Raw genomic sequence first — 22,616 nt, 5'->3', positions numbered from 1 at the left:
GGTTCGCTTCACCACGGGGGCGGGCCGTGACCTCTACGTGGATTTTCATTGGCTGAAACGACGTCGCTAAAGAACAGGACACATTTTTATTGGGTGAAATTTCTGCCAATCTTGCTGGCTCTGTTTAGCTATGAACCTAAGGCGCGTACAGGCAGGGAGTCGCGGCTGTAAATATGTAACTTTAACCTAGTGGGTTTAAGTACATTTATTTTATAAGGTTTTAATATCACGTAGCTGCGGTCGAGGAGCAGTGTGGAGTACGGTTTCAGGCAGACGTATTTGGGGAATGTAGTTAACTTGAAGCGAGGATGTAGCTAACCACTCCTGCTTTAGTTGCTAGCTAGCTAGCAGGGCAGTTTAGCTAACTAACGTTAACTAAAAAAAGTCATTTCAGCCAGCCGTTTGCTTGTTAGCTTGGTTAGCTAGTTATATCAGTAATTAGTTGTAAATGTAGCCAGTTATCTGTTAGTTTCAGCTGAAGGTAATATTTCAAAACAAGCTGGTGATGGTTCTTTTAAGGGAAGGTTTATGTCCAGGACTGAGTGAGGACATGGTGAAAGCTCTACAGGGAGAATGTATTAGAACAGGTAACGTTAACCATAGCACACAAATAACAGCCTGACATATCCTGTGGTTAATTCTGCATTTTCTACACATGCCTACACATCTAAAACACGTCCTATCTATCTTTCAGTGGAAGACCTTGTCTCCTCTGACGCAGAAGAACTGGCTCAGAAATGCTCGGTGTCTTATAAGGTCTGTAGGTTAAGCCATTACCAGTGGTGAACGAAGTACCCAAACCATGTATGTTAACTAGCTAACCTAGCAACCTGAGTTAAAGTAGAGATACTTGTGGTTAAAACAGTAAAAGCTCCCCCCCCCCCCTTTAACCACCACCACAGTAAAACTACTAAACTATTCGCCCTTACGTGAAGATTTAAAGCTGTGTTACACAGAAAGTTAGGACAAATTTAATAGATATCTTAAAGAATATGCAACCTCTTGGAATCATAGGAAAACATCAAAACAATTGTCTGCATGTAAAATAAAATATAACAGTTAATAATAATAATAATAATAATAATAAATAATAATTAATCATTGAACAAATTATGAATAGAATTCCATTTACTATGCTGGATCTGTATATTCAGTACATTCCATTATTTAAGCAAGTGTGGACAACACTGTTGCAGTGTTTTGAACTGTATTCTTGCTCCAGGCTGTTGGAGTAGCTGTGTCCAAAAGGTCAAAACAAGTTCAGAAGTAACTTAAGTGCACACTTTACCCTTTTATGCGCACACAAACCAGTTGTGCAGTTCTAGATACACTCAAATCAGCCCATCTGGCACCAACAATCATACACACCATTTTTTTTTCCTATTTGAATAGTTGATTTGAACCTTACGCAATGCTGGTGGACTGCATTTGTGTCATTTTATTGTATAATATATACAATACAATACTCATATAAAAAATGCATCTTTTTACATTCTTTTATTTATTTAAAAATATAAATTACAGAGCATGTATGCATCACGCACTGCTGTCCAAATCCAGTTCAAAAATCAAGATCCAAATTAAGTGACTAGTGAAAACAAGCTAGATAAAATCCTTAACAATCAGCCATACTTTGACCATCTTGATTTGAGTGCCTTGATGTTACAACAGCCAAATGTCCTCTGTTATTCCAGGCTTTGGTGGCTCTTAAACGGGTACTTCTGGCTCAGCACACTGCGTTCCCCATCTCAGGAGCAGACCTGTACGAGGAATTACTGAGCTCCACTTCTATTCTCTCTACAGGAATTCCCAGGTGATGTGATAAAATATACAGAGGACAATGTGTAGCTAAGCTGCATGGTACAAATAAAATATATCTAGAGATTTTGTTTGTAATTTTGTATTCTGTGCATATTTACTGACTCAACGCTAGATGTTCATTTTGTAGGTAAACAGGGGATAAATGTATGGGTAGGAAAAAAACAGATACAGGGGTTGGACAATGAAACTGTAACACCTGGTTTTAGACCACAATAATTTATTGTCCCGACAGACAGTTCTGGCGGAACAGGAGAGTTAAGGTGCACATTGAATTCTGCCGTGATTTTATGTTTTTTGGATACAATCCAAATTAGCACCCAAACATCCCTTTCAGACAACTTCCTCCTGTATCCACAGTTAATCCTGTTGGATGTGGTTCATCCTTCTTGGTGGTATGCTGACATTACCACCAACTACCTCACTGTGTAATAGAGTAATTACTACCTCACCTGGTCCTTTTTGCACACTGTCTTGTTATTTATTATTCTTTGTCTGTATGGTGTTTTATTGTCTGTCTGCACTTTTGTACTGTTGCACTATTGTTCTGTCTACACTGTGTTTATGTGCACCATGGTCCTTGGAGGAACGTTGTTTCGTTTCACTGTGTACTCTGTATATAGCTGAAATGACAATAAAAACCACTTTGACTTTGACTTTGACTTTACCCTGGACACCGTGGCTCTTGATACATCACAAAGACTTGCTGTCTTGGTCACAGATGCGCCAGCAAGACGTGCGCCAACAATTTGTCCTCTTTTGAACTCTGGTATGTCACCCATAATATTGTGTGCATTGCAATATTTTGAGCAAAACTGTGCTCTTACCCTGCTAATTGAACCTTCACACTCTGCTCTTACTGGTGCAATGTGTAATTAATGAGGATTGGCCACCAGGCTGCTCCAGTTTAGCCATGAAACCTCCCACACTAAAATGACAGGTGTTTCAGTTTCATTGTCCAACCCCTGTATATCTATATGTTAACATATTCCCCTCACATCCTGATTTGTAAAGATAAGCTTAATAAGTAAGTTGAGATGACCTTCAACTTAGATGACGAATGAAAAACAATGTGCCTAAATAGCATTTACATGAATTGTTTGAGATGCTTGTAATTTGTATGTCCATGTACAACTGTGCTCTAGCATCAGGGCATTCTCCATGTTTTCCTGTCTGCAGTGTGGACAAGCTGCTTGATTCTGGCCTGTACTCAGGAGAAATCACAGAGCTGGCTGGAGGTCCAGGAACAGGGAAAACACAGGTGAGCTTTTTTCACTGACATCACCTATAAACAAACGTATAAAATTCCATCCATTCACATTTTCACCTATAATAATAATAATAATAATAATAATTTAGTAGATTTTGCTGGTAGTCTCTTGTAAGTGCTTTACATCTTTTAAATGACAAACATTTCCAGATTAGTATAGTTGCATCTTTTTTTCTTCACCCGTTAGATGTGTTTTAGTGTGGCTGTCAACACAGCACATGAGCTCAAGCAGAATGTGCTGTACATTGATACAAGTGGAGGAGTGTGTGCAGGCCGGTTGCTTCAGATGCTTCAAGCCAAAACCTCAAGTACTGCAGAACAGGTAAACCCCAGCATAATCTAATAATTCAATATGTGCAATTATATTTGTTAAATATTTGCAAAACTTAAATAACAATTATGTCAATGTCATGTTAGAAATAGTTGGTGTACTAAACCTGTAGAGCGTTTTCTCCCTCTGTTTGGTTTGGTTTGGTTTCACACAGGCATAAACCTAAACACACCAATAAACCACCCAAGCACGCTGTCTTCTCTGATTGGTCAGAGCTGTCTGGCATGAGAGCAAGAAAGTAAATATAGGGAGAAGTTTCTGTTTTCCAGTGTGTATATCTGTGCAGTTTAAAGCTGCTTTAACACACAACTCTGAACATTTGCTGCTGCACTTTTTAACTGTTTTTTTTTTATTATTATTAGACGTGCAGTGCATATGTACATGTAGTAAACATAGCTGTGCAGCTGCGAGTAGTGAATGCAGCACAGACTGTGAGTGTAACAGCATGGAGCAGAGACAGCATTTATTCATAGCTGTGGTAATTAGTGTTATGTGGCGAATATATCAGATTAAACTGTGCCGTATCAACAGTTTAGCTCAAATAAAAGGAGTATATTTGATAGCTGGGTTGGATCCCAGTCTCACCACCGCTCCAGTGTTTGTTTGGGACCAGATCAAGACCACTTCCTCTAGCTGTTGTTTTGATCCGCACCCGAGTACCCGATTATGGTTTTCAAATAGTGCTGGTGTGAAAACGCCCTTTAAATTGTATTGCACAAAAATGAAAGCTTTTACTGCTGTTTTCCTTCATGCAGATGAAAGCTCTTCAGAGAATCAGGGTATTCAGAGTATTTGATGTTTTCACCTTACTGTGCTGTCTTCAGAATTTAAGATCCAATGATCTCCAGAAGGCAAGTTAACAACACTGAAGTATGAACTCATGATGTAGCTTTATTTACTTCATGTAGCTTTACTTCATATTTATTCAGTATCTTATACTATCAAGCATCTTCTGTCTTTTTTTCTTAGGGATCAGTTGGAGGAGGTTCAGTCAAAGCAGTGATTGTGGATTCGGTCTCTGCTGTGATTTCCTGTGTGCTTGGAGGGAAACAGACTGAAGGTAAAGAGCTTGACCTCAGATCTCCATTTCTCAGACAGGATTTCTACTCCATTACTGTTTACCAGACATTGTATTTCTTCACAGGTATGTCTCTGATGATGCAGGTTGCTTTCGAGCTAAAGATGATTGCCAAAGACTTTAATATAGCAGTTCTGGTAAGTTGAACTGAACTTGTTATACTTGCTAAACTTGTAATACAGCAATTCTAAACCTAAGAACATTTTTGAATGAATGGTTATTTCAGCGAACCACACCGCATTCTAAAATGATTGACAGGTGACCAACCATGTAACACGGGATGGAAACGGTAAGCTAAAGTCTGGGCTGGGGCAGTCATGGAGTCACGTTCCACGCACACGCATCCTCCTGCAGAGAGTAGAGCAGCCTGGAGCAGCATCCAGCTTACGCACAGCTACCCTGACCAAATCCTCACGCCAGGTCAGTAGTGGGTAAAACTTTGATCCAAACCTGTAATAAATGTACAAAACAAGCCAACCATAATAATTCTTGTGAATGAAACTTTAACCTATTGAACTTTGTCACTCTGGGCCAAAAATTCAAGCAGTTCAGCTTGGTTTAATGGCTTGTGATCATCCATCTTCCTCTTGATTATAATTCAGAGGTTTTCAATTTGGTAAAATCAAAAACTCATAATTTCTAAGTGGTCTCTTATTTTATTTTTTTCCCCAAAAGCTGTACTTGGTGTTTGGCCATATGCTCAACTAGATAACCGGCTGCGTTTACAGTTCACATATTTAAATAAGTGCTGAATTAATGTTTGTGTAATTAACAGAAAGTATATCTCTACCATTAAGCTGTTTCCTATGCTTATTATGTTAATTTAGATGCAAAAGAAAAGGATCAAACTGAGATTTGACCTTGTTCTGACCCAACTTATCAGCTGTACATCACACATTTAGGCTAATCTGCAATTGTAGTTTAACTAGTAGCGTTATATAACTCAGATAATTAGTTGGTCCATGTTAAACTGTATATTAGTATCATTCCATCTCTAATATGAACATGTTTCATACTGGACATTTCATGCATTATATGCTGTATATAAACAGTACATTTATTTATTATAAAAACAGACCTATTATTTACATCAAGTTGCAGCATTCACTTAATGCATGATGGGAATGTTTCTTGTGTTGTAGACGTTATCAAGTGAAACAGAACTCAACATCTCACGTCATCGTTTTGTGTGTTTTACAGTCCTGTAATCTGATGGAAGAATTTAACTTGAGTCTTCAGTCTGAAGAGGAGGTGAAGCCTGGGTGTTCAGGCAAGAGGAAATTCAACACGGATTCATAAGTTATACAAGAGTACCTGAATCTGAGGGGAAAATAAAATCAAGAGTTTAATGAGCAGTTTCCTTGCTTATATAAAAAAGCTAGATCTTTTTTTTTTTTTTTGTATTAAGTATGAAAGATTTTCTCTTTGAAGATTTGTTATTTAAAAGTTTATTATGGCTTTTGTTAAAAGGTGTGCAAAACAGTAAGAATGTCAATTTTAAGCTGTCAAACGTTGCAGTTACCATGATTAAACTAAGCATATTATCACTGATGTACTTTTCAAACCACTTTTTTTTAAGATAGAAAATAAGCAACATTCCAGAGCTGTAACTTACTGTTTCTTTTTCCTTTTTTTTCCCCCAGTAGAAAAATTTAATTCCAACAACCTAATCAGTGTATGTATAAAATACAGAAAACACCATCACTTCAGGTTGAATTATACATCTGCTTTAAGCCAATGAGGTGTCTGTGCAAGAAGTTGTGCACATTTGTAGTTGAGTGTTTGTGTGTTAATAACTGGGCTGGTGAGCGTCTGGCTATGCTGTAGGGTAGATTTGTTGCAGATGCATAAATTGGCCTTTAGAATGCAAAAGGAAAAAAACAAAAACAAAAAGGTGTCTTTCAACATGTTTTACTGTAAATGCTTTGGAAAAGTTTGTATAATTAGTAGGAAGTGGGATAAATTGTGAAGTGTACTGTGTGTGGTCCAGTGTCATTGTGTTAAAATACCCCAAAAGTAATTTTCATTGTACATATAAACATAAAAAGTCAGTGTATATCCATATTTTAAACTGTTGCATTTATGATTCAGTCACACATATTAATTCCCATCTACTGTGACTAATATTGGCACACAAGCTTATTTAACACTGATGTCCAGAAACAACCACAATGCTTGTGTTGTCCTGAGGCAGCAATCCACTCTATTCATTAGAGTTGTTAATTGAGAGATGCTGGCAGTTTTTTACTTTTTTGTGTTGTTGGGTCTGAGCCAAGCAGAATTTGCAGAATTAAACTTTAAACTACTTTCAATTCTATTTATACATTTGTACCTAAAATGATATTCACTAAAGAATCTATGAAACTTGCCCCACAGATGATAAAGCATTGTAAAAGACAGATCTTTTTGACAAACTTTCTAGTAAAACCTATTGCATATTTTGATAAGAAACACACCTGTCTAGTGACCTAACATGAAAAATCTGTCGCTGATATATGAGCACCATTTGCCTTCTCATAAATGTATAAATTAACAGTGAAATATGTATTTTTCTATGGCATCTGGAGATCCATGCCCCAGGGAGAAAAACTCTCATCGTCACTCTACTTGTAATACCAAACTATGGTAAATCCTCAGACAATATAAAACGTTGTTGAGAAATTAAAAAAAGAAAAGAAAAATCCAAAAATACTGAGTCAGAAGTTCATAAACCCAGTCTGTCCTGAACAAACACACTACTGGTGTTATGGTCAAGGATAATTCTGTTTAGCTTGTTGAACACGTAGTGGTCTGAAGGGCACTTTTTTCCCCCATTTCAAAAGGAAAGCTGTTGAAGCAGCATGTCTTCATTCCCAATGCATTTTTTCTGGCTTCAGCAAGGCGGAACCACTCTCCTTTTGCGGATACACTCCCAGATCCAGTTGGAGGTGACTTTCTGGGCCTGGCTGTGCTCCTCTGGTTCAGCTACTGTATGAGTAGCAGAGGCTGCATCATATGAAGGCACCAGTTCTCCGTCGTACGCCACAAAGTAGCGCCGCAGCTTCTCAAAGTCCGGCACCGTTTCTGGGAGGTAGAGCTTTACACCAGTGAAGATGTCTAGCAAAGTCTGCAGAAAGAGTAATAAATGTTTGAAGTTTAATCATTAAAATAATTATACAGATTTATTTAAGTGATTTAACACCCAAAAATAAACATTGGTGCCTGAGGTGAGGTTTGCTTCCTTAGTTCTGCACTGAAGCTGCTGTCCAAGAAATGGATACTTTTTTACAAAATATTTAATTACTTCTTCCCATTCCCAAATGATTTGTTGTCTTTTTGGTTTGTTTAACATAACTAGTAATACTTACTATGTTCACAACCTTGTTTTGTTCATAATATATATATATTTTTTTACGTACTGTTTATATTAAATATATAGCATATAAAAGAAAAATAGGAACACTGACCTTCTCAGTCTGTGGATTAGGGGTCTTTGCTAAAGCAGCATTTGGTTTATTCTTTCCGTTGCTGTGAACTGCTTCAGTCTTGATCTGAAATGAACAAAAAGGGCCACCTGAATAAAGCTCAGCAGGAGATGCGCAAATAAAACAGCAAAACACTTTCCATCCAGTTTCAAGGTCTCAGAAAGTTTTAAGAGGGTTAAAAGCAGCTCAGAGGAAGATGTGTGACTGACCTTCTTTGCACGCTGTTCCTCAGCAGGCAGCTTTCTCTTTGCAGGAGATGGAGGTTCCGATTTTACTGGCTTTGGAGTGTGACCATTTTCTGGATTAAAAGAAAGTGCTTTCATTGAAGGCATTCACCGACATGAAAATCATTCAAGGGAGAAGGAAAGGACACTCGCTGAACAGAGTGTTCTGTTAAAAGTGCAAAACACATCAGAAGGGATTGTATTTTAAGAATACTACAATACTAAAATCCAAACCAGCAACTCAACCTAAATAGAAACATGACTTTAAAAAAGAAAAACTAAAATTTAAATACTACTTTAAAACACATCTTTGAGTGAAACTGTTTTAAATCTGTGATAGGGTCAGCCAATCAAAACGTTCACAAGTGTTTCACATAAGCACAGTAAGTCATTTTATAAGATTACAGGTCATTTAAAATTAATTAGAACCAAGTCTGGCAACAAAGTAGCACACGGTTTCATTAACTAAGGAAAAATAAACATACAGATTATAGTCACTGTAACAAAAAAACATAGCATCTCATTTTCCCACACTTTTAAAGGGGATCAATAGAAATACAGCATACAACTTTTCTGCATTACCTTAAATTGTCTCATGTAAAAGTTGCCATTTGATCTATTTAGAAGCTGCTCATGAAATTAACTTCAGAAATGCTCAAACAAGTCCAAGTTACTTACTGGGTTTATTTGTGCTCGGTGCTCCATGGGACACAGAAGGAGAGCTGCTTCCACTGTCTCCTCCTGAGGACCCTTTGTCATCTTTACTGCTTGTGGAAGGTCCTGCGGTCACCTCAAAATCACAATTCTCTTTTGAGATACGGTACAGCTCCTTTAAAAAAAAAAAAAAAAAAAAAAAGGGGGTTTAAGTGATGGGTTGACATTTTGGGCACTGCTTCTTTCATCTACTAACTTGAGAGTTTTGTTAATACTACAATCACTAAACTGTGCAGCTTAAAAATAATGAATGTTTTTTTAGATCACAAGTAGCTTAAGTGCTTTATGTCTTATCTTCTTCTACATTACTCAAATGATTGTTTATTATTAAATATTTAGTATATTGACAGTGTTGATAACTTTGTTATTACAAATGCTGGCCAGTTATAAAAAAGTAGAAACTTCGGGCTCAACCCAGGTAACTTAGTGTATACATGCAGTCAGTGGTTAGCACACTAGAAAGACATTTTACAGATACTAAACCTTGAGCTGTGGAAGATTGGTGGCCGTCTTCCAGTCCTTGTCATCACGCATGCGAGTGCAGCGAGGGAAACGAATAGAGATGCCGTCGGCCGTGTGCATCTCTGACTTAGAGAACTCCGCTCCTGTGATCTCCCACACTGGTGCTTTCTGTGAATTAAATTACATTTAATACAGTCTTTAAAAAACAAAGTGAACAAAATGGATAAATTGATTCATTCACCTCTTCCAAGTAAACATTTCGAAAAACAAGTTTAAAAAATAAATAAATAAGGCCTAAAACATGTTATGGGTGTGTTTAAGACCTCTTTGCTGTCAGTCAGCCACTAAAAGATTTTTTTTTTTGTAGCCATGCATTAAAGAAGTACACATACACTTGCAAGCATACTAGCATAATGACTGACTGGAATCACAAACAAATGGATGGACAACACACTGACAGATGAGCTAAAGGAGTGTAACAACTCTGTATCTTGTGGGCAAGGTTTGCTTTTGATACACATGTTTCTCTACCTCAGGGGAGACAAATGCTGAGTTCAAGGGCCTTTTTTAAATACTTTTTTTTAAGAAACTGCTGAATGTGGCCACAGGAGGACATGGCTACAACATTAAACCAAGGATGCAAACCAAAGATGTGACTCTGGCTTAATAAATGTGAGCTTGAAGGCAAAAAATACATACATTTTTACTACAATTGTATTTTTTTTTTTTTACCTGTGGATCCCGGATGAGAAAATCTGGGTAGTAGTTCTTGACAATTTTTAACCAGCCAGGAATCTTGCTGGGATCCTACAAGAGATAAAATCATAAAGGCATGCATTATTAAAGGCATGTGTATTCAAGAACAGCAGCAATAACACGCAGACCATGGTCTTCAGCTTTACCTTGCCAATTTTAATTACGTCCAACTCCTTCTGTAGTCTAGCTAGAGTGGCGTCATCATATCCTCCTGAGCATTTAGTCACAGTGCACCACTTCTTCGAGTCTGGGTCATAGCACCCCATAAGAAAACTGGACATTATTCCACCTGTTGAGAATAGTACAGGAACATAACATAATTTATACCACTATATCACTGTAACAATACCACTAGTTCCTGGATTCATTCTAACAATGGACATTCTACTAAAACCTTAAATAGCAGTTTAATTGAGAAAGAAAACTGGAATATTACAGTATCAGTTACTAATATTAAGTTTTGATACATTGGTTTTATTAATAAATGGCTGCTAATTTATGCTACAAACAAAGTAGCATTCTGATAATATATTACACTAAATTGGGGCTGCGAGATATTGTAAAAGATGTTCTAAAATGAGTGATTCTCAATTACAATTTTTATCAACTTCACTTTAAATGGTGCTGTCTGTTTACACATAAAACTGAGGTCATAGTTTCCCTTACAATAAATTAAAAATAAGTGTTTTTTCTCTTTTAAAGGAATAGTAAGCACATTCAAACAAACTTAAATGTAGCTTTTAGCTTAAACACAATATAAATATAACCTTCTTGTATTTCAGTTAAGGGAAAATTGTAAAATATGTATATCACTGCCACATAAAAGAGTTCTTTACAGGTGTCTGACAGAAATGTCTATATATACACATACAATCTTGATTATCTTAATTTGGAAAATTGCATTAAAACTGTAATCAGATTAATGTAGTTAATTTAAAAGCAATATCACAGTATATCAAAAGAGACAATACATTTCCCAGCATTGTTCATCCACTTATCCATCCATACCAGATGAAGACATTTTACACACCTTTGGAGCCTGAACCAAAAAATCCCCCTAAAACCACCAGGTCTGCAGTGTCAGCCATGGCTCCTTCATTGAGGTAGTCTTTCTTCACCTTCAACCAGTGACGTTTTCCAGGTTCATACAGCCCCTGCAAAAAATAAAAGAAAATCTATTATTTGTATACTGAAATAACTGTTGAGCATTTAAATCATCTGGAATGCACATGGAGCAGACGTGATTTAGAATGGCCAAAATGGTCTCACCTTAATGTCTTTAAGAACCAGGCCTTCAAGTCCCTCTCTGATGACCCGTGTGATCATTTCAGCCAGATCAGCAGCTCTCTATTAAAAAGACAAGACTCATCACTCTCACTCTTTCATAAACTGCCTCCAGTTCAAAATCTAGGCACAATATAAGGCAGGGTTTATCCACTATTTAAATAAAGCATGGTATAACATGAGGCTCATTAAGTGGCATACACAAGTTCAGGCACCCCTTTTCTTGCACAGCACTTTTTGTGTATTTTTGCTTTTTCTTCTTCTCCTTTTCTATTTTTCATATATGTATGAAAATGTGTGTTTTGCTTTGGGGCGGGTGGGCTTTAAATAATTGCAGGCTTTACTTTTCCAGCTGATTCCAGAATGCCTACCTGCAGCACAAGCCCAAAACATGATGTTCTTTCTAGGATTTTTTTTTAAATTAACAGCACCCAAAAATCTTTATTTTGAATAAATCGCTTTTAAAAGAGACTTATTTCCAAGGTGCTTCAGGATATATATATATATATATATTTCTTTATATAAATTTTCTTTGGTTTGCACCAGTGTACCTGGTAGTTGATGCTGTTATTATGCAGTTAGTGTGTGATGGGAACAGCACTGCAATGCAAAACGCATATGATCATATTTTACTGTCTGAGGGCTACATAAGTGGCCTACCTACAAGAACTTTTATCACTATAAAGTTGTACAAAGAAAAGAAAATCCTCTTATTTAAATGGTAAAAAGAGATTTAGCTTTAAATGTTAAATGTCTTTAAATTTAGCTTTAAATTGAAAACTTTAAATGCCTTTAGAGGTCACTTCATTTCATGTTCTACTCTATACTTCTACCTGGGTGTTGACCTAAACAACAAGCTGGATTAGTCAGTTAACAACACTGCACTTTACAAAAGGCTAATAAGACTAATATTATTTACAGTGCAGGGAACACGCCTGAGGACCTTTGACATAGTGGGGGCATCTGCCATCTTTTACGGAGTGGTCTGTTGGGGTGGAAGGATCTCAATGGCAGACAAGAAGTGACTGGACAAACTCATTAATAAGGCCAGCTCTGTCGTGGGAAGCCCAGTAGACCCAGTGCAGGTGGTAGGAGACAGGAGGATGATAGCCAAGCTGACATCCATGTTGAAGAATGACTCCCACCTCATGCATAAGACTTACTGCACTGGGGAACTCTTTCAACAACAGGCCGCTTCACCCCAAGTGTGAAGAAGCAGGTCGTTCCTTCCTGCTGCTGTTAGACTCTATAACCAGCACTGCTACCAGTCGACCACATATACACAGCGGACTTCAAAAACACACACTTAAACACTACACACGTACAGAAAATTGATTTTTTTTTCAGTGTAACATAATGTGATATATTTTCCCAATCCCTGTGTGCAACTAATGGGCAATGTGCATTTATTTGTAAATACACTCTAAGAGTTATTGTTATTTATATTGTATATATTGTACTGTTTATTTTATCTAGAGGGAGAGAGAGGGGGAGAGAGTAAGAGAGAGAAAAAGAAAGAGAGGGGGAGAGAAAGAGAGAGAGAGAATCCAAAACAAAACTGTAAAACCTGTTTTAAAAAAAAAAAAAGAATTACAGAAAAAAATAATTAAAACAGTTTGAGCAAACTTACTGTGACATGTTTCATTTCTGAAAACAGAATCCTGTTAGGAACTTCAATCATGTTGTCGTGGAGAAATTTTCTTCTCTCACAAAGCGGCCTGAAAAACATTGATAAGGCCTTATTCCAATAATTGTCATCAAAGAACAGTTTAATTAGTGAAAGGAAAGTGGAAGCATGTTTCATCCTGCAATTCTTTTAATAACAATTAATGTGACCATATTTCATTCTACAAAACCCCTGTGCTAGGCCAGCTTCTGATATATACCTTTACACTGACACTGGTTTTAAATAGTACCATCACAGAACATGTAACTTTCTCGTTTTGCTCCCTTTGACTACAGAGATTCCATTTAACCCACTGTGAAAAAAAACAGATCCTACTATAAATAATGAATAGTGTAATTAAGGAGTGTAAAAAAAAAAACAAAAAAAAAAAAAAAAAAAAAAAACCACTCACTTGTCCATAAGACTGACTCCATTAAAGTAAATACAGTCAAACACAAAGAGGCCGACTTGTGCATCTTGGAAGGCTGCTTTCTGAAACAAAAAGATAATATATGGTAACTATTTTTGAAGCCATTTTTAATTATAATGAAAGTTTAAAATGTCCAATGTTCAAATAGTTTACTTTGTGAACTCCTAATGTTCCAAAAGGCAGAGGTTTGCTGGTCTTGGTGTCAATCAAGAGGACTTCAGCATCGAGAATCATGCTGTGGCCACCAGCAAAAGCCTGAGGTATAAACTCTTTAAAATGTGCCACCTGTGAAATAATAATAAAAATACAACAACATTTAAACACAAAAGCTGTGTGATGTGTGATTTTTGCACACTGCATTCAGAGTACATAAGAGTATATAAGCTGTTACAAATAGTATATTTCATTTTTGATGTGCAGCATTACTGTACTTACCTTGTGAGGCAGCACGGGTTTGAGACTGCGGCTAAAGTAGCTAAAGTGATCTCCGTTCTTGTGCACCTGCACACGCTCACCATCGTACTTGATCTCGGAGTACATTCCATTAGGGCACTTCTTCATAGCATGCTCAATGGATTTACATGCTTCTGCCTAAAAACAGGAGCGTTCAGATTAATCTTTTTTTTTGAAGATTAGTAACCTGTTTTTTTTAACAGCCAATTGTCTCACATTAACAACTACCTCGCAAAAATGCCTCAGCCTTATTGTAGGCAACAAAAAATGTTTAGTATAAAAGCACATTTCTTATTTTTAGGTTCTCATGTTTCCCTCAATTATCTCTTGAATCTCTTTTTATTAGTGGTGTCAATCGATTAAAAAAAAAAATCTGATTAATCACAACAAAATTCTGTGATTAATCGCATTTGTTTTGCTTCAGACGCAATTTTTTTATAATGGATATTTAAATGTAAATAATAAAATTAATGTAAGAAATGTAAAATGCTATTATATGTATATTATGGTCGATTAAAATAATAGTATATACTTGTATGTTTAAGGGGAGATAAAATCAACGTAGGGTGCTGGAATAAAGAATGCATGATAAATTGGATTGTAAATGTCTCAGCTTGGTTGTGAGGTTTAATTTGATGAGAATAAAAATCTCAGGGATGAGGAGTTGGCCGGGGATGGGGGGGTAGGGGAGTTGGTTTGCAGATTACAGCGGAAATTGGGGTCAAACTTGGTGCCTTAATTAACTTAAAAAAATAGTATTGCGTTACTGATTCCAAATTTACAGCATTTACAGATTCCAAATTTAACGCTTTAACGTTGACAACCCTACTTTTTATACAAAATACCTTTAAGAAGATACAGTATGTTCTCTGCCCTCAAAAAAAACATTATCTAATGGCAATCAGCCAACAGCAAAACTAAATGACAGTATATGTAGGTTTGATAAATATAAAGGGGCTCTGACCAACATGGGTTGAACAGGGGTCATAAGTGTAGCCTCCACACTCAGCAGCTTCCTCGGTCCGGTCCCGTTAGATGCCTCCTGCTGGTTCCGCAGAACCCTGTCGACCACATCGCCAAGGTTTCGGGAGGCTTTGAAGGCATCATAAGCATTGGGGTCCAAAGCATCCAGACTGCAGAAGAGGGAAGGATTCATTGCTGTTCATTTTCTGGGGCACAACTGATCAGCAGATGCAATACATCATACAAAACATGCACGTCAGTTTACATCAGTAGTAAAGTTTGCTTCAAAACACAGAACATAGTATTTAAAGCCGGACTGGGTGATACTGGCGGGTAAAAAAAACAAACAAAAAAAAAAAACAAATAAATAAATAAATAAATAAGTATATATATATTTATTTATATATTTGGCTGATATGTTAAATTTTCGATTACAATTTAGGTTTTTTAGTTCTTCTTTATTTGTGGGAAAAGAGTAACAATCAGCACCATTTAGAGCCATCAAATCTGGAAACTCATGCAGAACCATGCAAGCACAATTAAAATGTTAAGTTAGCTATTAAATAGCAAGCTAATTTCTTTCATCCTTACAAACAACATTTATATTAACAAGGCGAAAAATATCCTCCTTATATTTCAGTTAAGGAAAAGTGCAAAATATAAAACAAAATCACTGCCACATTAAAGATTTATTTACAGGTTTCTGAAAGAAGCACTTCTGGCAGCTTCTGTATTTGTGTAAAGGTATACAATCTTGATTATATCATTTTAGATATTGCATTAAAACAGTCATTTGGTTCAAATTAATTTAAATAATACAGAATTAACCTGTATTTTATTAAAACAAACGGTTTTAAGCAAAGATAAAACATTTTAACACTAACCCTATCCTAATAACAATTGCAGTTGGTGTGCGAGTTAGTTCCGTATTACTTACACATGTTTAGCCCCAGAATTAATCTTCAGATCGTGTTTGACAAGTCGAATGTAACATTTCAAGTCATTTCCAGTACATCTGTGTAAACAAAAAGTGAAGAAGAAATCAAAGTTAAAATCAGGTTGACCTGTGAAGAGCTTAAGAACGTACAGAATGTTCAATACCAATACTGACATTTGGCAAGCAAATAATTCAACATCTTGACCCCCCCTTACATTCTACTAACACTGATTACAGCAATGCTCCAAAATACAGTAAAAAGAAACAATTAATAAAATTAACATGTGTCCCAATATTTGTTTATACAGTGTTTGATGAAGTGTCTTTGTGTGATGCGTTACATTAGATTACATTTTGCATTCACTAACTGAATCTTCTGTAAACAACTGAATATGAGTTCAAGCCAATATAAACACTTGGAAGTTGTTCATAATCCCCATACAAAGCTATGTTTAGATTTAACGTGTTCCAGTGGTGATTCAGTCTTAACCCTAACACCTACTGGTAATCAATGTTTAGGAAACCAGCCCTTAGCTTTTGATATAGCATACTACACATAGTATTGTTCAAGAACTTCTAGTACATTATATACAGGTCTGGAAAAAACAGAAGACCACTTAAACATGACAAGTTTCTTTCATTTTACCAAATTGAAAACCTCTGAAATATAATCAAGAGGAAGATGGACTGCTTGAATTTTTGCACCAGGAGTGGCATAAAGTTATCCAAAATCAGTGTGTAAGACTACTGGAGGAGAACATGCCAAGATGCAAGAAAACTGTGATTTCGAAGGGTTATTCCACCAAATATTGATTTCTGAACTCTTAAAACTTGAATATTGACTTGTTTTCTTTGCATTATTTGAGGTCTGAAAGCTCTGTATCTTTTTTGTTATTTCATCCATTTCTAATTTTCTGCAAATAAACGCTCTAAATGACTGAATGATTTTTATTTGGAATTTGGGGAAATGTTGACTGTAGTTTATAAAATAAAACAACAATATTAATTTTACTCAAACATAAACCTATAAATAGCAAAATCAGATAAACTGATTCAGAAACCGAAAAGGTCTCTTAATTTTTTCCAGAGATATATAATATATCTGATATATTATATGGAAACTAATTCAAATGGTGTGGCTTTTACAAATTTGAGTCTCACTTCTTAGCAATGTCCTGGAGCTCTGCCTGCTGGTCATCTTCTTTGGTCAGCTGAGCCAGGCGACTTAGCGAGGCATCCACTTCCTGGATGGTCAAGAGACTCTTGGTTGCTGCAGGAAACGATGTGCTGGCATCAAAAAACATCCTCACAGTCTCAGAAACATCCCCCTGTGGCACACAGGCAGAAGAACAAAAATATTAAAATGAACCTTTTAAAACCAGCCAATGCAATCAAAACTAATCTGTGTCCGGCTGCCGCTGATTTAGTAATAACAGACCTGTTCCAGATCGCGCACCATCTCTTCTTGATTGCAATTTAAGATGCGACTGAAGAGCTTGACTATTTGCTTGTCGTTGAGATTGTAAACACTCTTCACCACTCCCGGAAGAAGCAGCTTCACCGTCAGGTAGAGGTCACCTTTAAACTTATCTGGTTTGAAGAAGAAAAGAAAAATCATGTAGTTGCTATTTCGAATGATTGACAGTCCTGGACCTGGGAGGGACTTTTGTTTTCTCACATTACTGCATGCTCTATTTAACAAGTCTCCTCATTACCAAGACCCTCAGGGCTGTGTTAAAACAGGTAATCATGCAAAGAATTCAAATTATAGTTTATATTGTTTATAAAATTATTTTTTAATAAACATAAGTGACAGGAGAAGGTTACAATTTGTTTTACATTAGTAAAACATACACCTGCCAAGCAGTTTATTAGAAAGACATGTCCAACTACACATTTAAGTGTGACAGCAGAGATTAAAATCCTTAAAATCCTGCCAATATAAGACATTAGAAACAGGTAATATTCACATCAACAGATCTTAGCACATCTCCGTGATTTTAACCGTGGTGTCAGAAAGGCTGGTTTAACTGCAGATTTCCTGGAATTTTGGAGATTTAATGCACAATAGAATAACTGCTGGACAAATAAAAAATGTGTAACATTAAAGGCATCATATTTATCAAATTTAAGGTACATAAAAGTCGAGTGCTATTTAGTGGCCAGGGTTTAAACAAACCACTAAATAAACAATTGTCTAACATCAACCTCAACATATAATGTAACCATTATAAGTAGATACTGTGATTAAAAAAAAGGTTCCAATATTGCAAAGACGATACAAAATCTGTTTTGACATTTTGAAATTTTGATTTGACAGGGCCAGGGCAGACCGGTTGGAGAGAACAGTAAGACAATGGTAACTCAGATAGCCACTATGTACAACAGTGGTGAGCAGAACAGAATCCAGGAGCATAAATCCACACACGCAGCTTAGTCCAGGGTAGTGGAGGTGGTGTGAGGGTATGAAAACGTAATGATCGTGAAAGCAGTTCCAGTATTAGTGAATTTGAATCCAATAGTACACGTTTGGAATATAGTAAATTGCTGTAAAATCTAAAGAAATTACACGATTTAAATATTATGCAGTATTTTAAACAAATTTGCAAAATTTTGTGGAATCCATTGCAAAAAGAGCTGAGGCTGTTTGGAGAACAAAGCGAGGCCGTACCCACAATTATTGTAATGTTCCCAATAAAGTGCTTGATAAATTTACACACACCCAAAAAAGAACAGAAAAAAAAAAAAAAAGAAAACAGTGCATATTATAGTTAATTATAATAGTGCATATACATCTGTGGAAATGAATCACCACTTTCAAATCTGTGAAATCATGTTCACATAATTTCCAATAGTTTCTGACCCTTAACCAATTCTTAACCAAACCCAATGTAAAACTCTTGAACCTACCTCCACCAGAACCCTTCCTTAAGAAGTCCTTGATGATCTCGGTCTTTGCGTTGTAGCTGGACTTATCAGCCACCATGGCACAGAGCTTGCGGAATTCACGGAAAAGGCAGTCCTTGTGGTCCAGATCACAGAACTGTGCAGACAGGGTGCTGCCCTGAGTGGGTTTACTGGGAGAGGGGCCTGGGCCTGAGGAGGACGAACCTGCCTTTGTGGCTAATTAGGAAGAGAAGCAAAATGAAAACCTTAAGTCAGGTTCACTTATGATCTGTCTGATAATCGCACATTCAGCCTAGACAGTGAGTCACATAAAATTACAGGACCTGTGTGCCTCTGCTTAATAGCCAATTAAAAAAAAATGTTGAACAGGTCTGCCTGAATGCAGATGTTTTTAAAATCCAAAACTAGTACAACTAGTAACAAATGTTAGTCATTTTGAAAAATCCAGGGTTTTTTTCCCCTTTGTTTCATTCTATTGTATAGAAACACTTGACTGTAAAGTGTTTTAGGAATGAGAGGGGATACTTATATTAAACCTACAGGAGAGAAGTTGTTGGGCTTATGGCAAAGCCAGCTGCAGTACTTGAAATGTATGCTGTTTTGTATTTTAACGCATGTGATTAAGCATACAATTCATAATCAGAGTAAAAATTGACTTACATCTTTTACAGAATAATTAATGACAAAATATAAAGGAAAAAACACCTGCAAATTTTTAGTCAAGAAAAATATTTTCAAATCATATTTTTATGTTAAAATTCAAAAATATATTGTTAAAATCTTGTTCTCACGAGTATCGTCACACCCATAGTAAAGAGACTACTTCCAAACTTTGCAAACTGTGTGTTATTTTAGACCATACATCTTCAAAACTAGTATTGCCAAAAACACTCAAGTGTAGTAGCTATGGTTTTATACCTGTGAAACCAGAAAACTTGCGTGGTGCATTGACTGTTGGATCAGCAAGAGGTGCTGATAACTGCCCGCTGGTGTTTAGTTTGGATTGAACCTTCTTTTTTGGAGTTGCATTTGCTTTAGCAGCTAAATCTGAAAAACATGGAAGATACAGTAGACACATTACAGTAACAGTTATTAGAGTAGGCTAAACAGTCGCTTTTAAAGTAATGTGGGCCATCACTGCCTTTTCAGTTTGTTTTTCGTGCCCTTACACACCCAGTTCAACTAAAAAAAAAGCTGTGCAAATAAGCTCATAAGGTAAAGTGGGTGTGTTTGAATATGTAAAACATGCATAATCCAGGACCAGTGTAAAACAGTAGCTCCTTCTTACCTGAAACATGCTTATTAATTAGCTCTTTATCCTCATCCTGAAGCTCCTCCCAGCCTTCCAGATCAGTGATGTCTTCAATCTTCTTGGTGGTGGCCCGAGCTCGCTCCAGCTTCTCAAAGATACACTTCACATGGTACCACTCCTTCATTTCTCCGGCAGACTCGCTGAACGGGTTGGGCACAATCTTGCCGATGCGGACCAGACCCTTCATGATTTTGTCCTTGCATTTCTTGCAGCCTGCAGTGCCACGTTTGGCATATTCTACACAGAACCGCTGCTCCGCCATGTCAGGCCCGTCACCCTGCCACACAGGCCAAGATCCACCAAAAGGTGCTGAAGACGAGAGACTGAACTGTCTGGATGGAGTGGAAAGAGTCAAACTGCCACACGCTTTAGAAGCAAAACTCCAGATTGGAATCAGAGTCTGAGCGCACTGAGATAGAGGCTGTCTCCTTAGTGATTGCCGCAGAGGAACCCTCCTACACAGTGCTGACAAAGGTGCACCACTGAGGGCTTTTATTGTCTTGCAAAGGCAAAGACTATGCATCCAGTTTGTCCAGAATGGTGAGGCATGCTAATCCATTGAGATGCTTTCTAAAGAACAACAGAAGAGAGAGTTAGTTTTATTTAATTAATGTGTATCCTTACATCACAATTAGTATTATCACATTAGCATTTAACTGCAAGCAAAATGTCACAATACATTAGATTTTAGACATTTCTATAAACAGTACACCAACACCAAAGTCAATACGTAAACATTTGTAAAATATTTGTAGATTTACCTGGATTAGAATTACATAGAGAAATAACATTTACATTTATGGCATTTGTGTGATGCTCATATTCAGATTGTCTAACACTGGAACCATGTGAGGTATATGTAGTATAAGGAGCATAACCCAAAGACACTACTAACCCTTGCGAAATCACCATGGTACTATATGGTGTGTTTGTCTGCAAATAAAGGGCAATGCTGTTTCCACCTATGCAGTAAGAAACATTTGTTTTCAGAAAGACAGCCACTACATTTTAGCTGAGTATTTGCATTTAATCTATGGTTATAAGAGGAAAATATATTGGTTAAAAACTTATAATGTGAGCTTCGTGGTGTTGTGGGCCTAATTCAGCAAAACCCCAAATGAATGGATGATGATGCATGTGAAGAGCTTGTGGTGCAGAGGCTGATTAGTATATTTGGAAAGAGTCAGGTCTTTGTGTTTGGGCTAAATGTTGCTTATCACAGCAACTTAACTGTTATACAGTTAGCTAGCGTCGTATAGTCAGCTAAAAGTGAGTGAGTGGGAGTGTATAGTATAGGAGAAGGGGATGGGCCATGTGTATAACCCCAGCTGTTAGGTGCAGGAGTTATTATCTTCCTAGGTTGTGTTACTAGTACATTTACTGTGGGGAATAAAACTCAGTCAAAAAATTATTTTTTCCTGAATAGAACCCAAACTACTATCTTTCTCTCTCTCCCTCCCCCTCTCTCTCTCTTTCTATCTGATGAACCTGTTTTAGTGAATTGATCAGACTGTAAACTAGACTTAAACACTCAAAAAGAGAATTCTTTTTGAATTGGCTGATATATGTATATGTCTGATATTCAGTGGTATTTCTAGAATTAACAAAAGCCTCACAATACAAGTCTTATTAACTGAAGATTCTGAATCACAGTATACAGACTTCACTAAAAGGCTGTAGCTCAGTTCACCATGTCAACAAAGTGAGTAGCTAGCTTGCTAGCTAGCTGGCTACGTCTTCCACAAAACTATAGCTAACACAACTATAATAATCACAGTATCTGAAGCTGTATCGAGATCCTGTCTCACAATAATAAACTGTGCAGCCTGGACCGAGCATGAACACGTACCAGCTCAACGGCCACTGTGTGAGTGTGTGTGTGTAATCAAATTAGCTAACTATCGCTAGCTAGGCTAGGCTACGCGTATTTGCTGAGTATTAGCTGAGCTGATAGCCGGTTAGCTATCCTATCCTAGCTTAGCTTAGCTGTGTTTAGCTCTGCGGCACTAATCTCCATGTAACGTTACAGAGAGTTAAATAAAGCAGTACGCCTACCGCTCTTCTCTCCGGGCTGTTCCAGACTGAGCCCCCGGCTCTCCCGCGGCCCGCTGTTCTCAGTGTTGATATAAAGTAATGAAATGAAGAGCTCCTGCACACACAAACACACAGGCACACACACACACACAACTGAGAGCACTTTAACTCAGAGCCACGCGCTTCCTCTTTGTTTGCAGTCCTTTCCGCTAGACTGCGCATGCGCTCAAACGGCCAGCTTTGTTTTCTGCCGACTGAAAATAAACCGGCCGGTTGTAGACCGTCTCCAACCGACCCGCACTGCAGCTTTTAAAAAATAATCATTTAAATATATGTTATATTTTGAATGTGAAAATATAAAATATTTAAATGTAAAAAATATTTGAATAATTTAAAATGTTCAAAATAAATATTTAAATAATAATTTAAATATGTGTTTATAAGTTCACTTATTCCTATAGCTATTGTTATAAAAATATCAAGCTATTAAAACATGTCCAAGAAGTCCCTGTC

General features: G+C 36.9%; 2 protein-coding genes across 3 annotated transcripts; one reads left to right on the top strand and one right to left on the bottom strand.

The window, feature by feature from the left end:
- Positions 1-96: 96 nt before the first annotated feature.
- rad51d (RAD51 paralog D) lies at positions 97-6,390 on the top strand. 2 transcript variants are annotated; one of them, XM_007245285.4, is made up of 10 exons: positions 97-587; positions 695-756; positions 1,695-1,813; positions 2,998-3,079; positions 3,276-3,410; positions 4,175-4,270; positions 4,389-4,479; positions 4,564-4,634; positions 4,756-4,917; positions 5,698-6,390. In XM_007245285.4, the coding sequence occupies exons 1-10, from the start codon at positions 506-508 to the stop codon at positions 5,794-5,796; spliced, it is 999 nt and encodes a 332-aa protein (XP_007245347.3). In that variant the 5' UTR covers positions 97-505; the 3' UTR covers positions 5,797-6,390. The 2 variants fall into 2 exon arrangements, with proteins under 2 accessions (XP_007245347.3, XP_015460292.3); XM_015604806.3 differs by lacking the exon at positions 4,175-4,270.
- Positions 6,081-22,375, bottom strand: lig3 (ligase III, DNA, ATP-dependent). Its single transcript, XM_007245280.4, has 21 exons — positions 22,125-22,375; positions 20,046-20,639; positions 19,676-19,804; positions 18,761-18,973; positions 17,289-17,440; positions 17,012-17,178; positions 15,851-15,928; positions 14,915-15,083; positions 13,933-14,088; positions 13,651-13,782; positions 13,480-13,559; positions 13,032-13,119; positions 11,387-11,464; positions 11,148-11,271; positions 10,264-10,406; positions 10,094-10,168; positions 9,383-9,529; positions 8,864-9,014; positions 8,171-8,259; positions 7,944-8,027; positions 6,081-7,603 (listed from the first exon to the last, which is right to left on the bottom strand). Exons 2-21 carry the CDS (start codon positions 20,590-20,592, stop codon positions 7,370-7,372), a joined length of 3,036 nt encoding a protein of 1,011 aa, XP_007245342.3. The 5' UTR covers positions 20,593-20,639; positions 22,125-22,375; the 3' UTR covers positions 6,081-7,369.
- Between the last annotated feature and the right edge of the window lie 241 nt (positions 22,376-22,616).

This window comes from Astyanax mexicanus, chromosome 1, assembly GCF_023375975.1.
Source record: "Astyanax mexicanus isolate ESR-SI-001 chromosome 1, AstMex3_surface, whole genome shotgun sequence".
Classification (NCBI taxonomy): Eukaryota; Metazoa; Chordata; class Actinopteri; order Characiformes; family Acestrorhamphidae; genus Astyanax; species Astyanax mexicanus.
This window is presented reverse-complemented; position numbering and strand designations above follow the sequence as displayed.

Coding starts and splice junctions, on each gene's coding strand:
- rad51d (XM_007245285.4), top strand. CDS start 506: ATGGTTCTTTTAAGGGAAGGTTTATGTCCAGGACTGAGTGAGGACATG. Junction 3,080..3,275: donor CAGGAACAGGGAAAACACAG/GTGAGCTTTTTT, acceptor TTCACCCGTTAG/ATGTGTTTTAGTGTGGCTGT. Junction 4,480..4,563: donor TGGAGGGAAACAGACTGAAG/GTAAAGAGCTTG, acceptor ATTTCTTCACAG/GTATGTCTCTGATGATGCAG.
- lig3 (XM_007245280.4), bottom strand. CDS start 20,592: ATGCATAGTCTTTGCCTTTGCAAGACAATAAAAGCCCTCAGTGGTGCA. Junction 15,084..15,850: donor AATTCTGGGGCTAAACATGT/GTAAGTAATACG, acceptor CCTCTTCTGCAG/TCTGGATGCTTTGGACCCCA. Junction 11,272..11,386: donor TGGTTCTTAAAGACATTAAG/GTGAGACCATTT, acceptor TATTTTTTGCAG/GGGCTGTATGAACCTGGAAA.